The sequence below is a fragment of the Raphanus sativus genome, chromosome 5 (assembly GCF_000801105.2).
Source record: "Raphanus sativus cultivar WK10039 chromosome 5, ASM80110v3, whole genome shotgun sequence".
NCBI lineage: Eukaryota > Viridiplantae > Streptophyta > Magnoliopsida > Brassicales > Brassicaceae > Raphanus > Raphanus sativus.
The window spans coordinates 8,399,943-8,415,681 of NC_079515.1; the positions used below are offsets into that span (position 1 = coordinate 8,399,943).

At 34.4% G+C, this 15,739-nt stretch overlaps 3 protein-coding genes across 4 annotated transcripts; all 3 read left to right on the forward strand.

Annotated features, from left to right (window-relative positions):
• The first annotated feature begins 3,866 nt into the window (after positions 1–3,866).
• LOC108862946 (geranylgeranyl pyrophosphate synthase 10, mitochondrial-like) lies at positions 3,867–4,941 on the forward strand. 2 transcript variants are annotated; one of them, XM_057010829.1, is made up of 2 exons: positions 3,867–4,523; positions 4,611–4,941. In XM_057010829.1, the coding sequence occupies exons 1-2, from the start codon at positions 3,867–3,869 to the stop codon at positions 4,932–4,934; spliced, it is 981 nt and encodes a 326-aa protein (XP_056866809.1). In that variant the 3' UTR covers positions 4,935–4,941. The 2 variants fall into 2 exon arrangements, with proteins under 2 accessions (XP_056866809.1, XP_018492721.2); XM_018637219.2 differs by having other exon boundaries at positions 3,867–4,941.
• Positions 4,942–8,386: 3,445 nt separating this feature from the next.
• Positions 8,387–10,833, forward strand: LOC108862945 (eukaryotic initiation factor 4A-III homolog). Its single transcript, XM_018637217.2, has 7 exons — positions 8,387–8,776; positions 8,860–9,181; positions 9,388–9,495; positions 9,575–9,694; positions 9,971–10,138; positions 10,260–10,346; positions 10,471–10,833. The coding sequence occupies exons 1-7, from the start codon at positions 8,469–8,471 to the stop codon at positions 10,582–10,584; spliced, it is 1,227 nt and encodes a 408-aa protein (XP_018492719.1). The 5' UTR covers positions 8,387–8,468; the 3' UTR covers positions 10,585–10,833.
• A 254-nt stretch (positions 10,834–11,087) lies between these two features.
• Positions 11,088–13,411, forward strand: LOC108862944 (vacuolar protein sorting-associated protein 9A). Its single transcript, XM_018637216.2, has 5 exons — positions 11,088–11,316; positions 11,665–11,812; positions 11,900–12,070; positions 12,152–12,331; positions 12,409–13,411. Exons 1-5 carry the CDS (start codon positions 11,228–11,230, stop codon positions 13,201–13,203), a joined length of 1,383 nt encoding a protein of 460 aa, XP_018492718.1. The 5' UTR covers positions 11,088–11,227; the 3' UTR covers positions 13,204–13,411.
• The last annotated feature ends 2,328 nt before the right edge of the window (positions 13,412–15,739 follow it).

A 15,739-nucleotide genomic window follows, 5' to 3' on the forward strand; every position in this document is an offset into this window, starting at 1 on the left:
CTAATCATATGAGAAGGACTGGAGTAATGAATTTTAGTGATAAGTTTGATCAGGAGAAGTGAACCTAAGATGAATTTTAATATACAATATTTACAGTTTCAACAAAAACAAATTTCAACTAATATAAAATTTTCAAAATAATATTATATACATAAAAATTGATATTAAATATATATTTTTATAACTCATTTTATATTTTAAATATTATAAAATATAAATATATCTGCACAGACGTGCAGGTTCAAATCAAGTTATTTTTAAAACTTAGATCAGCCAATCATAAAAAATAGTGTACAATTTGTTAGACTATATATAGATATGCAAATATATCTATCTGTGTGACTAGAATTTGCTATGCAGATCGGCCCTAATATTTTAGAGGCTATAAATAATTTAGTAGATGAATATTATATAAGAAGTTTTTTATGAAATTGAAGATTTATTTCTATGTAAATTATTGAAAACTTTAAATTTATGGACCATTATTTCATGTGGCTATGTTCCGGGGGTAAATCTATATACAAAATCTTTAATAAACATAGGGAACATTTTGGATATGTTTTTGGTTATTGTTTTGATTTTTTGCCATATGAAAATATTAAATATAATATATGAAATATTAAATACTAATTAGTGATATCCAATTTAGTTAGACCATTAGAGCATGTTTATTGCAGGTCTCTTAGGTTGGATCTATTAGTGTAATATAAGATATGGTCTCTTAGCTTTTAACTAAAAAAAGCTAAGAGACTCTTATATCTCTTATTTAAGAAATGTCTCTTAGTTTTTTTAGTTAAAAAGTAAGAGACCGTATCTTATATTACGCTAATATACCCCAACCTAAGAGACCTGCAATAAACATGCTCTTACAACTTTAATAATAATCGGTGTGGTCTGCAGAGTGTGGATAAGAGGTAATTTGGCACTCGGTTCTCTTACTAGTTCGAAGGTTGTTCTTTTCCGGGGAGGTGTGCCAGATATGTCTCACTGATCTTCTTGTTCGGTGGGTTAAATGGGTGTATACGGTCTTGGGATCGGAGGGTTAGAGGCAGCAATCTCTAATTCCCTGTCCCGAACGACGGCATCGCCTATCTGTGGACTCTTCCTCGTGCTGCCGGTGGGGTGATGTTGAATGGGTTTGCGGCACCGTGATGTATTTCTTTGTGGTTGTGTTGATGATTGGGTCTCTCAAAAGCTGTAGGTCATTTCCCTTTGCTTCAAGGTTTGAGACGCCTTTCTCTCTGGGCGCGGCAACTGAGAGCTTAGTCCGCTCACACCTCTCCTTTGGGTCATCAGCTTTACGTTGCTTTCGGTTCATCTCTTAGACTGTTCTTCTTTGTATTAGAATATGCATTTCTTTTTTAGGTGCTCTGTTTAGTTTTAATTTCTGCAATTATGTTTCTTGTCTTCTTCGTACTTCTGTAAAAAATGAAAACTTCGTATAATCAATTTAACATTTTACCAAAAAAAACTTTAATAATAATCCAAAAACCAGTGGATTATGTATGACTCTGTTTTAATAGAATAGATACTTTTGCTTTTCCATCATTTCTGTATTTGAAGAAACTTTTTTGGTGGTTAATGAAACAATCATGTTTCATTACATAAACAAAGGTTAAAACTGTTATTTTTCAAAAAGTATCATTATTTTAAAAACTTAGATCAGCCAATCATAAAAAAATAGTGTACAATTTGTTAGACTATATATAGATATACAAATATATCTATCTGTATGATCAGAATTTCCTATGCAGGATCAGCCCTAATATTTTAGAGGCAATAAATAATTTAGTAATAGATTATATAAGAAGTTTTGTATAAAATTGAAGATTTATTTCTATGTAAATTATTTAAAAATTTTAATTTATGGACCATTATTTCACTTGGCTATGTTCCGGGGGTAAATCTATATACAATTTTTTTAATAAACATAGGGAAGGTATTGAGCTCTACTTAGTATACACAACTCAGTTGATCACATATAAATTGAATAAATACAAAAATTGCATGCAGATGTGAAAAAAGCTATACTTTGAAAATGAAAAATATTCTAAAACATTTTGTAGCATAAAACAGATGAAATATTTTCTATATAAAAAAAATTTGAGCTTCACCAATAGTCATCAGAGAATACTCTGAGTCGTTACTGTTCTTTTAATCCTCATGCCTCTTTCCACCGAGTCTTTTTTAAGAAACCAAATAATTGTATTTAGCCTCTATTAATGGCTGTGATTTTCCTTCAAGTCTCATTCTCTTGATAGATTGATGATAATAACAAACAACTGAACACTTTGTCAAAATAATAATGATAGTAACAAAAAAATGGAGAGAGAGGTAAATGCAAGAAATTAGTGTGGGAAACCTGCAATTTCACACCATGTTCTAGCAAAGATGATCGAGAGAAACATTCGAGAAGCAGGGGAGAAGAGATACAATGATGCACTGAGTATGTGGTTGGCATAACCACATACTAGAAGAAGGAGATTACCCAGATTTTTATAGCTACGTATGTAAATTATAAAGATTTTTTTGTAATTATAAAGCTTTTTTTGTAATTATAAAGCTTTTCTAAAAGACTAAAACTGAAGCATTTTTGTAAACATGTTTAATTTTTTTGGTTGAATGAATTTGAAATTCACTTTTACTAAGGTCCTGATTGACAAAGAAGATGGTAAAGGCAATAGCAGTATGCTATAGAATCAGTATGCTAAAGAAATTGTATGTTTTTGCTATACTGTTTAATAGATTGATTGGTAAGATAGTATGAACATGCTATTTAAAATTATTATAAAAACTAGTTTATAATATATAATATATTTCTTATATATATATATATATTTATATTAAAAAATAAAATAAAAGAAATATAATTAATTTATTTTATTTACTAATTTTAAAATTATGTTTATATCGAAAATGTTATTTTAAAAAATAAATTTTACAGTTAAATATTTATTTTTAAAAAATAATATTTCACATTTAAAAGATTAATTAAATAATATTTTAAATGTGAAGTACTATTTTTAAAATAAATATTTATCTTGTAAATTTATTTTAGAAATCAAAATTTCATTTTTTGGATATAAAAATAATTTTATGATATTATTAAATAAAATAAATTAACTAAATATATATTTTATTTAAATCTATAAATTATAAATGTAAATACTTTTCTAAAAACTTCATATGAAAGCATTTGGAGAACATTAACATTTAGTAAATGCTCTTCTAAATAGTTTTCTAACACATGTTGATTGGATAATATAGAGCATAATGCTAATGTTAATGTTCTACCAATCCAAATTGGAGGGTTTACTTAGCAGATGGTTCGAAATCACACTGTGTTCTATAGCTCCGATTTAAAGCTATTCTTTTTAACAGTTATGTGAATATGTAAATAACATTTTTTTGCAAGATCAATAAATTTGAAATTTCGTTAAAAAAAATTATACCAATCAAGATCTAAGTAGCAGGCGTATTTTTTTGTCAATAATTTATATACTTAATTAATATTTTTATAAACGTAAGCATCACATGGATGGATGGTTGTAACTTGTAATGGCAAAACGTGCACATTTATTTATTTGTTTCGACTACTTCTCAACGGCAATCAAATCAACCACATGGTGCTAATTAATGATAACTATGTACTTTCGGGTACTATAAAAATGTTTTAAATGGAACTAACCCAGCATTACAAATTGCAACAAGTAGATGTGTTGGTTCGTTTGTCACTTCATTGAATTTTTTGAAGAAATTCAATACAAGTGGTTAATTTATTAATTAAACCCCAAATCCTTCCACATCTCCACTACAAATGGAATCACGATTCCAAATTTAAAGGAACAAATTAACTAAAGCCGAAAATGGGAAACAGAGAAACTCTTGCTTACACTCTCATTTGGATCTTTCTTTATCTCAAATCCTTGTTTTGGAGATTCAGGCCGCGTTACACTGTAGTTAAGTCTGTCTTCTTCAGACTGGCCCACCACCTTAACATCCCCCGTTTAGCTGCAGTAACAAGCTATAACTTCGACTTCAAGTTGTATATGGTCAATAAGGTCGCGTCTGTCAATAAAGCACTAGACGAGGCGGTTCCTCTCCGCGAACCAGCACTCAAAATCCGTGAATCCATGAGGTACACGCTTCTCTCCAGTGGAAAACGTGTAAGGCCAATGCTTTGCTTAGCTGCGTGCGAGCTCGTAGGCGGCCAAGAGTCCACCGCAATGCCCGCTGCATGTGCTGTTGAGATGCTGCACGTGTCATCTCTCATCCAAGACGATCTCCCTTGTATGGATAACGATGACCTTCGTCGTGGGAAACCCAGCAACCATAAAGCCTTTAGCGAAGGTATAGCCGTCTTGACCGCTGATGCACTCATAGCTCTGGCTGTCACGAAGATGGCCGCGTCCATCTCTTTGGGAGTTTCTTCGGAGAGAGTTCTCCGGGCCGTTATGGAGATGACACGAGCGGTGGGAACGGAAGGGCTCATTGCGGGTCAAGCGGCGGATATAGCCGCAGAAAGGATTAGATTTGAGGAAAACGAAGTCGGGTTGAAACATCTCGAGTTTATACATATTCACAAAACGGCGGTGTTGCTTGAAGCTTCTGTAGTGGCGGGAGCTCTAGTGGGAGGTGGGTCCGATGAAGAGATTGAAAGGCTTAGGAAGTACGCAAGATGCATTGGGCTTTTGTTTCAAGTCGTGGATGATGTGTTGGACGTGACAAAGTCGTCGGAGGAGCTGGGGAAGACGGCCGGTAAAGATTTGGTGGCTAGAAAGCTAACGTATCCGAGTCTCATGGGAGTGGAGAAGTCGAATGAATATGCGAAGAAGTTAAACGTACAAGCGAGAGAGCATCTTCAAGGGTTTGATTCACATAAGGTGGCGCCTTTGTTGTCTCTTGCTGATTACATTGTCAACAGACAAAACTGACTTGATATATGTTGGCGGTTAAATGCGAACCTAAAAATGGAAAAAAATATCAATTTGGAGTTTTTTTACGTAAAATCAATTTGGGACTTTTGGAAAGTTTTTTTTTTTTTTGAAAGCTCACTTTTGGAAAGTTATTTTAAATGTTGGAATGGATCTATCAAAGTTTAATAAATCCAAACAGTAGTGTTACGTAAGTTAAAAAAACCTCTACTATATAAAATGCGGGTTTACATTATTATAGTCGAAACTTGGATTTAAATAACTAATTTATGGCAAATCTCCCTGACAGATCCAAAACATGTTTTCTGATCATAATATCATATAAGAATAAAAATGACCAAGAGAGATTTTATTAAAGAGGTAAAATAATTAATTTCCTATATTTGTTTTGTTATCTACCCATATTTTATAGATACATAAATATACAAAATTATTTAAATAAAAATATTTTCAAAAAACGTTTTTTAATTCTTACTTTTCTGAAATTTTTATTTTCAAAAAAATCAAATTTTAATTTGAAATATAAAAAAATTGAAACTATTTGAAATTATTATTTAAATTTAAATTTATTTGTTGTTTAATCATATCTTAAAATTTTACTCTTCAAATGTAAACCATATGTCTAGATTAGTTAAACTTATAGGTAGAAATGGTTTTTATGTTTCAACTATATTTGATAAAAAATTAGTGTGTTCTTGAAGTTTTTTAGACTTTAGCTAGACAATGATTAAGGACCTGACTGGTTCAAATGCAGCAGTTGCGGTTGTGGGTGCAAGAGTTTGCGGATACAAATGATTACGGTTTTAAGTGTTATTAAGCGTTTTATATGACTGACACAACGTTTAAAAATTATTGTGTTTACAGATCATTTTGACTGGTTTACCCACCGATACAAAACTTAATTAATAAAAATGATTTAACAAAAAAAATTAAAGTTAAAAAGTTACAAATAAAAAAGATAACTTTAAAACCCAATAACAAAAATAATAAATAATAATTAACAACAATTAAATTTATGACATCATTATTGTTTCATGCATTCTAACGATTATCAAATATTTCATCAAGTTGTGTAACATACTTGAAACAAAATTGTTCCAAGACATGGAATTTCTAGTTTCTTCTTATACATATTGTAAATTTGAACGGCCTTTGACGAATATAAGAAACTTCTTCCAATCAACTATATATGGATTGATGTAATAACATTTCAACGCAAAAGGTGCTTACTCTATGATCTCTTATATGAGTTATGAAGAACATATAATGAGTTTGATGTGAACAGAGAATCACGTTGCTTATCCCTTCTCTTAAGACACATTTATATGAGTTAATCTTTTATTAACAGGTGCCATCAGAAGCTTTTCCACTTGCAACTGATTTCAAAACTTTTGAGTCTCTTAAAGGTGTTTGCATAATCGTATAAAGATTCTATCTTTTGCCTTAAAATTGGTCAGTCGTGGAACTGTGAATATATGTGTAGTTCTTCTTAAATTTGGTCACTCATAGCACGATTAAAATGCTATAAAACATTAATTTATAGCTCACAAATAAATGGTACAATATTTCTACTTATCATAACACATGAAAAAACGCTACGATAGAAAGGGTCTATTATAATGGCGGCTGTCATAGCGTTCATGAAAAATCTACGAAAACCATATGGTAACATTTTGTGTGTACTACTAATACCAATATTTCATGTATTATAAACGAAACAAATGTTTCCATTCATTTACGATAATAAGATTCCATTGCAAATAATAAAGAGTTTTCCATATTTTTTTGATTCCATTACAAATAATAAAGAAAGTTTTCCACATTTTATTTTTCATTACAACTATGCAATATTTGATACATTAGCAAAATTTCATCAAATCTATTTCTTCTAAACGAATAGGAAGTACTGGACCCGAAGACGGGGCTAATGAATGATATTCAAGTGAGAAGGACTGGAGTAATAAATTCTAGTGATTAGTTTGATCAGGAGAATTGAACCTAAGATGAATTTTAGGCAGGTAAACATGATGATGCCAAAAAAGTGCATTGACAAAAAAGCAAATTTGATTGTGTGACTGTGGTAGTTAGTGCTTAGATCTATAACTGCTAGCTGGTCTTATTTTTTAAAGGTCGAATTAAGATTTTGTTTGACCAATTGTTTTTATTGTTGATATACAATACTCTATATTAAAATATTTTATTTAATATATAATATCTTTCTAAAAAAATCCTATGAAATATCAACATGTGCGCATAATGTACGTCAATGTACGCATTAGCGGGATCTACACACAAATTACAACTAACCGTTAAATTTATAGTCATAAAGACGCACTCAATAAATTACGACTCGATTAGATTAAGTTTATAACACCTTACCTTCGATGGTATTGTTACCGATTTCCTTCCATTTACCACAAGAACTTTCGCCACGGCTATAGCTTCCGTTATTAGTTTCCATCATTTTCAGATCTGGTGGATGCATTTCACCCAAATCTGACACACAACAATTCTGCTTGTATTAGGGTTCTGTTATATTATCCACCACTCTTTTATATTATGTCTCACAATTACCAGTTAAGCAGAACCGCATCTTAAATTATTAATATAATCAACAAAACTAACTTCTATGTTTTGGCGGAAAACTAATTGGCGCGGTTAAGACTACCGGAAATGAAAGTAACCGGAAACGAAAGTAACCGGTCACTCTCGCACGTGTGGGGAAAGAAAGTTTTAGGGTTGTATATTGGGTCGTAGTCACTAGGTCGGAAGACGTAAGTTACTTAGGTAACAAAACAGAACTTTATGGGTTAAAAGGCCAAAACCATCACCGATTGTTTCTCTTTCCTATAGGTGTGCAAATGCCCAAAAAAGACTTGTACTGATCCACTCCCGCATTTAAAAATTTGATGCGACCCATACTCGAAACTGACTCAGATGAGCGGAGCAAGTATTCATTTCCCAAAATAATTTCCCAATAAGGTTTGGAGTAAAAAGTGAATTAAATTAGTTAGGAGATTTAGCAAAATGAGAGAGAAAGAGTGGAAAAAAATCCTGACAAAGGAAAGAGAAAAGAAACTGATCTAAACTGTATTCTTCTGATGTTTTGGCATGAAATTTTTAAAAGGTAATTTACTTATTTTTCTTACAAAAATTCCATATTAATACATCAATTTAATTTTAGTTTCCATATTAGTACAATATACTAATTTTAAAAATGTGCTTCCATAAATATTAAAATCGTATTCAAAATATTGTTAGAAATAAAGAAAATCAGCGTTTTAATTTGATAATCTAAATTAAATGGGTGTATTACTATGGAACTTTCCATTTTCTGATTAACATGGGCCTTTTAGTATGGGCCACATCCCACAAACCCATCTATAGAGTCGGTATTCTATTTCTGATACAAAAAGCCCAAATAAGTCGTTGAATATTTACAATCGGTATCTACTTCGAGCCGCGCCTATCTATCCCGAAAACAGCTCATTCCAGCAGAGAGAGAAACCAAACGTTCGAAACCCTAGAAAAGCAATGGCGGAAGCGAATCCTAGCCGTGGAGGTGGAAGAAGAGGCGGCGGACCAATGGACGACGACAAATTGGTCTTCGAGACGAGCGAAGGGATCGAGCCCATCACTAATTTCAACGACATGGGGATCAAGGAGGACGTCCTCCGCGGCGTCTACGAGTACGGTTTCGAGAAGCCCTCCGCGATCCAGCAGAGAGCGGTGATGCCGATTCTCCAAGGACGAGATGTCATCGCTCAGGCTCAGTCCGGTACGGGGAAGACCTCGATGATTGCTCTCTCCGTCTGCCAAATCGTTGACACTTCTTCTAGAGAGTATGGTTTGAGAAGAAAAAACCCTAATTTTCAATTTTTGGAGATTTGATTGCTTTTTCTTATGTTTTTTTTTGATTTTGTAGAGTTCAGGCGTTGATATTGTCGCCAACGAGGGAGCTGGCATCACAGACGGAGAAGACTATTCAAGCGATTGGGTTGCACGCTAATATACAGGCGCACGCGTGTATTGGTGGGAAGAGCGTTGGAGAGGATATCAGGAAGCTGGAGAATGGTGTCCATGTTGTGTCTGGGACACCTGGTCGGGTCTGTGATATGATTAAGAGGAGGAGTCTGCGAACCAGAGCTATTAAGCTTTTGATTCTTGATGAGTCGGATGAGATGCTTAGCAGAGGGTTCAAGGACCAAATCTATGATGTTTACAGATATCTTCCTCCTGATCTTCAGGTTGAATTTCACTGCTCAAACACTGTTTTGGTTCCTAACTTTCTTGATTGGCTGCTTGGACTCTGGGATTTGATAGACTTTTAGTTTGTAAAGGACATTGTTGAGTTGCTTGAATGATCCATGTGATTTCTTTTTTGTGTAGCAATTAACTGTAGCTGGACAAGCTTAGTTCAATTTTTCACTAACTTAATACTCTTATTTTATAGGTTTGCTTGGTGTCTGCGACTCTTCCTCACGAGATTTTGGAGATGACCTCCAAGTTTATGACGGAGCCAGTGAAGATTCTTGTGAAGCGTGATGAGTTGACTCTTGAGGTACGTTTCTTATTCTGAATGTGTATTCGTGGTTATGTTTAATTTTAAAGTGGCTAACTTTACTGTAAAACCATTTCAGGGCATTAAACAATTTTTCGTTGCTGTGGAGAAGGAGGAATGGAAATTTGATACACTATGTGATCTTTATGACACACTTACTATCACTCAAGCTGTTATCTTCTGCAACACAAAAAGAAAGGTAAATCCTTGTGCTCATCTTATTATACTCGAAAAATTGTACTCGCTTGCGAGACTATTTGTACCCTTTTACTCTTTAAAAGGAAGGCTTTAAACACACCTCCATTGCTCTAGAAACTTACAGTCTGTACTCACCTGCAGATTTTAGTAGATTCCATTGGCCTTGTAATTTATTCAATGATGCCAATCTTGATACTTTCTGATCTTTGGTTTCAGTTGCTTTGGTAACTAGGTTTCTTTTCAATGCCTCGTTTAACTAACTCCTCATTTGTCATAGGTGGATTGGCTAAGTGAGAAAATGAGGACTAACAACTTCACAGTCTCATCAATGCACGGTGACATGCCTCAGAAAGAAAGAGACGAGATCATGAATCAGTTTCGGTCAGGCGACAGTCGTGTTTTGATCACAACAGATGTATGGGCACGTGGTATTGATGTGCAGCAAGTAAGTGATTCGCTATATCTCGTGTAGATACTAACGCAAGAAAAGTGTTTAAGAGTCCTCTCTTATTTATGTCTCTGATTATGGTAGAGTTCGAATTGACATGTTGAACTTTCTTCAACAGGTTTCCCTTGTCATAAATTATGATCTCCCCAACAACCGTGAGCTCTACATCCACCGCATTGGACGATCTGGTCGTTTTGGGCGTAAGGTAATTATTATATAACTTGTGCATTGTTTCTTGTCGATTTATATGTCAAACCTGTGAATTCTTTTGACCCGGAAACACTAGATAGATATATCTCTTTTAACCAAACTTTGCGGTGATCATATAGGGAGTTGCGATCAACTTTGTTAAAAGCGACGACATAAAGATCCTCCGAGACATTGAGCAGTACTACAGTACCCAGATTGACGAAATGCCAATGAATGTAGCTGATCTTATCTAAAAGAAGAAGACCTTGTGTGAGATTTTTTTGTTTGTGATGGGTGTTTCGGCTTTTTTAAGTGAGAAGTATCTGAATGAGAAAGTTGTTCAGAGCTTATGTAAGATTGTTGCACTATCTAATGATGCTTCTTCACACTCAGTACCTACTCCCTCCCTTTGATGTTTCTTTGGAGATTTTCATGGGTTCTTTTGAAACAATTGTGGTAAATGTTTAATGATTTGAGAATCTATTTGGGTTTTGAGTTTGGTCTTTTTCCCTCGTAATTGATTTTGGGGTCTCTTTACATGTAAAGACTTATGGTCAACATTCAAAATGGTTCAGCCTCTTGGATAAGACTTATGTATCTCTCGACTCTCGTCATGTGTTTTCGGATAAGAGACCCGTTTGTTGTTTGATCAATTGATGAGTTGGTTGGGTAAATGATTGGGACGTTACTAAACCAAGGAACATAACCGGTTAACACCGAACCACATCCACCAACTTCATAAAACGACTGTCGTTTTTTGTTTTGTCGTAGTCAGCGAAGCAGAACTCAACTTTGTCTATTGATCTCTGTTCTAGCTTTTTGGTCAAATCGTCATCGGAGATAAATAAGTTTTTTTGATTGACGTCAATCGTACGACGGCGAATCCGGTGGTCGACGATGGAGAATAACACTGACGTTTCTATACATGACTTCCTGGAGCGGATGCGCAAACCATCCGCCGGCGATCTTGTTAAATCCATCAAAAGGTTCTCCCTTTGCTACCTCTCTCTCTCTCTCTTTCTTTTCCGGTGCAGATTAGGACAATCATGTGTGTGTTTTAGCTTCTGTTTGCTATAGAATGATACATGTGAGCTAGATTTTTGTACTGAATAGCTATGCTGGATTTGATTTGACTCTCGGTGTCATATGATTTTGCTAGAGAAAATCTTATTTTTTTGTGATAGCGATATCTTAAAAAGCTTAGATCTTGTCCAATGCTGTTCCATGATTTATCATTTTTAGTCTCTACTTGAGGAGGGTACGTGTTTTGTGGGTTTGCATTACTTTTTTTTTTTTGTTTGGCTTCATAAGACAAGTGTGTGTATGCGTTGCAGTTTCATTGTTTCGTTCTTGAACAATGAGCCAGACCCAGAAAAGGATTCTGCTGCAGTCCAAGAATTCTTTACAAAGATGGAAGCTGCTTTCAGGGCTCATCCACTTTGGTCTGGTTGTTCTGAGGATGAACTAGACAGCGCTGGAGATGTGATTATCACTGTCCTTCTCTTTCTGTCTTGACCGTTTGCATCTTCTTCTTGCCTTAATCATTTGCCTCTTAAAATGTAAACGCAGGGTCTAGAGAAGTATGTCATGACAAAGCTGTTTCCCCGTGTCTTTGCTTCAAACACCGAGGATGTTATATCTGATGAGAAACTCTTTCAGAAGATGTCTTTGGTTCAACACTTCATTTCTCCTGAGTATTTGGATATAAAACCAACTTTTCAAAATGAAACATCCTGGCTGGTAACCCAATCTAGCTCCTCTCGCATCGTATAGTGTTCCACCTTCTTGTTAGTGTTTGTAACTCTGTGAATGTTTCCGCAGCTAGCTCAGAAAGAGCTCCAGAAGATAAACATGTACAAAGCTCCTCGTGATAAGCTTGTGTGTGTCCTTAACTGCTGCAAAGTGATTAACAACTTACTCCTAAACGCTTCCATCGCTTCAAAAGAGAATACACCTGGAGCCGACGAGTTTCTCCCTGTCTTGATATATGTCACAATTAAGGTATCTTTTTTACTGTAATGCATGTTTATGTGCATCTACGTGTGTACTAGTGCTCATTGTTGACTCTGTTTTTGCAGGCTAATCCTCCACAGCTTCACTCGAACTTGTTGTATATACAAAGATATAGACGTGAATCTAAACTCGTTGGTGAAGCTGCTTACTTCTTCACAAACATTCTCTCTGCAGAGTCTTTCATCTCAAATATTGATGCAAAATCACTTTCGATGGATGAAGCTGAGTTCGAGAAGAACATGGAATCTGCACGGGCACGAATCTCTGGCCTAAGCAGCCAGTCTACTGCACCACCCCCTCGTGATGAGTCCACTGTTCACAGAACTCAAACGCTGAATCCCAAGAGAGAAACCACTCTTTTCCAGTCAAGATCGTCTGATAGTCTCTCTGGAACCAGTGACATGCTCAACGCCAACAGTGAGATACCAACGAAGAAAGTTGAATCCGTATCTGATTTGGAAAGTAAAGGTGCTGCAACGCTTCTGAAGGATACGGAGGCAGGCAAAATCTTCCAAGAGTATCCTTACTTGTTTGCCAGTGCTGGTGATCTGAGGATAGGTGATGTTGAAGGCTTGTTGAATAGTTATAAACAGCTCGTATTCAAATATGTGTGCCTTTCCAAAGGATTGGGTGATGCGACAGCATCTTTAGCTTCTTCATCAAGTAGTCCACCTTTGCAAGCTTTGTCGGGTTTCGAGACGGCTAAGGAATCTGAGGATCATAAGGCATCATCTTCAGATGTAAAGGAAACTGACAGGAGCGTGGATGATCTGTTTCGAGCTCTACAGGGTGAAGGGGAAGCTGTTGATAAGGTGGTCTTAGATGTAAAACAAGAAGTTTTAGCAGAAGAACAAACATGAAGGAGATGCGACGAAAAAAAAAAGGATTTGATGAAGCAAAGGTCCAAAGAGTGAGTGTGTCAATTCAAGTACACGGACCTGCAGGAGATGAGATAAACCAGTGAATCAAATTTGTAGGAACATTAGAGCATCCCCATTGGGGTATGCTAATAAAGGTTCGCACGCGTTTCGATAAAAAAAAATAATATATTAATGTTTGCTTTGTGAACCCGCGCCGCGCAGGATCAGTTGGACGAACCTGTATCGTCACTATTTGCGGGCCCCACTGACGCGTGGCGGCCCGCGATTGGTCCGTTAATTAATTTTTTTTTTTTTTTTTTTTTTTGGAAAATCAAACGAAAAAAATTAAAAACTATTATAATTGCATTGGAAATCGAGAATGGACAAACTTGCTGATGGAGATGCTCTTAGAAAAGGTTTCTCTTCTTGAAGGAACGACGCCATCCGAAAATAACTTTACAATCTTATTTTTAAAATAAAATTATCAACTATTTAAAAAAAACTGTGAAAATCAAAGAAAAATAATTGTAATTTATGCTTTGCAAGACAAATCTTGTATAATTTTATTCAACACTAGGTTTGTCTGAGCAGAGATTTTTGATTTTGTTAAGTGTTTGACTTTATATTTTTTTGGATTCTTGGTTATATATTTTTTGTGTCGTGACAAAAAGAAAAAAAGGTTATGAGGATGATTGGTAGAGGTTATGACTTTCTATTTTTTGTTCTAAAATTTAGGCTTTAGATTTTTAGCATTGAATAGTTTATTTTGATGTAGAGAATTTTCAAAGCACTAAATAAAATTTCTAGAGAAAGTGCTTTCTAAAGCTAATATATTTCCTTTTATAATGTTTTGGCTTTAGATTCAATTTTGAAAATAAAAGCATGATTGCTTTAAAAAAGCTGTAGAAATTAAAATGTCTGTCGACAGCTCCTACAGCCTCTATCAATCGCCCCCTATATAATTTTTTGTGTATTGCAGTGCTAGTCCAAACTTTACAGCTATTTTCTTTAATCTGCATTGTTATAATTGTCTTTTATTGGCTTGAGCTGGCTATTTTGGTAAGGAAAGCTTAGACTTCTCTGAAAATTAGCTTTCCAACTTCGTAACCATGTTAGATATTCTTTGGTGAGAGAGAAGAAAAGAACTGCGATGATGACATGGAGCTAAGCGCCACTCTCCCCGAGCATGGAGAAGACAGTTAAAAGTGTGGTTATTGTTGGAACTCGTTTTTGACGAAATGGTTTAAGACCATTTTTCGGTATATTTCGGGACGAAGACGTTCGTCGGAATAACCGAATGTTTGACACTATGAAGTAGTGTACTCGTATGTCAAAATCAGAGTTGGTTTTGAATGAGAAATGGAAGTCCAAAATGAGTTTGGCTAAATATTAAAAGTTAGCAAATATCATATATTGGATATTTGGGTTTGAATTTGTTAGTTGGATATTATGTCCATTACTTATTCATGACTATCTTTATGTTTGTATAAACATAAAATGCAAACCCAAATTAAAAGAAATATTATTTATGTTTGATTTGGTCAAATATATAATATATTCTTTATTGCTAAGTCATTAAAAATTGAGTCAAAAGGAATTAAATTTTCTTAATGACAATATTGATTTTTTGACTTTAAGACTCCATTACTCTCTTGTATGTTATGGCTTCTCAAAAGCATAATGTGATGTTTTGTATTTTCTATATAAAGGCTTGTGAGCCATTTAGAAAACAATAGAGTGAGACACACTTGAAAACCAACAACAAATACAATTCCTCCATGTTATAGTGATGTTTTATTTTATTTATTTTTTGTGTCTGAGAGTACAACACAAAATTAGTTTCGCCAGGCTTCTGATAGAGTGACGCAAATTCAGAAGATTATTTGCAGTTGTATCCTGGGACTCATTACGTTATCGAACCGTCGCACTACGGGACGTATTTTGACTCAAAATACGTCCCGTCCCACTACGTTAACTCAAAATACGTCCCGTCCCGTAGTCTCTTTGTGTTTTGTCATGAAAACAGGAATTGGAGATTTCATGGATCTCCATCAAGTTAAAACGTTTTTTTTAATTGGTCAAAATGTGTTATTGCATTGACTTGGTTAAGATAATTAATTGCTTTAATTATCAAGAATGATTTAACGTTTTTGTTTTCTTCTTTCAGATTTTGGGATAACTTAATTTAGTTATTAAGTATGTTGACCACGAGAAAATAAGAAGAAATTCAAGTTTCAAAATATGGTGAAACCATAGTTATAAATAACATTTTGATTCTTAAGGGATCATGTTATATGAATGGAAATGAATTTTGTGAGTCGACGCTTCAAATAAAATTTGGGAGAGGTCTGCCACATATAAATCGTTTGCCATAAGAAATAAAATGTTTGTTGATATTGATCAAAACATTTGTATTTCGTCAATGCTTAAATGCATTTTTTAAAAAGGTTGACCATGCAAAACCAGTGAGAATTTTCAGACCAATATGACTGAAACTGACATGTGTATTGTAGTTCTAAAGTCAATATGGTTGAGA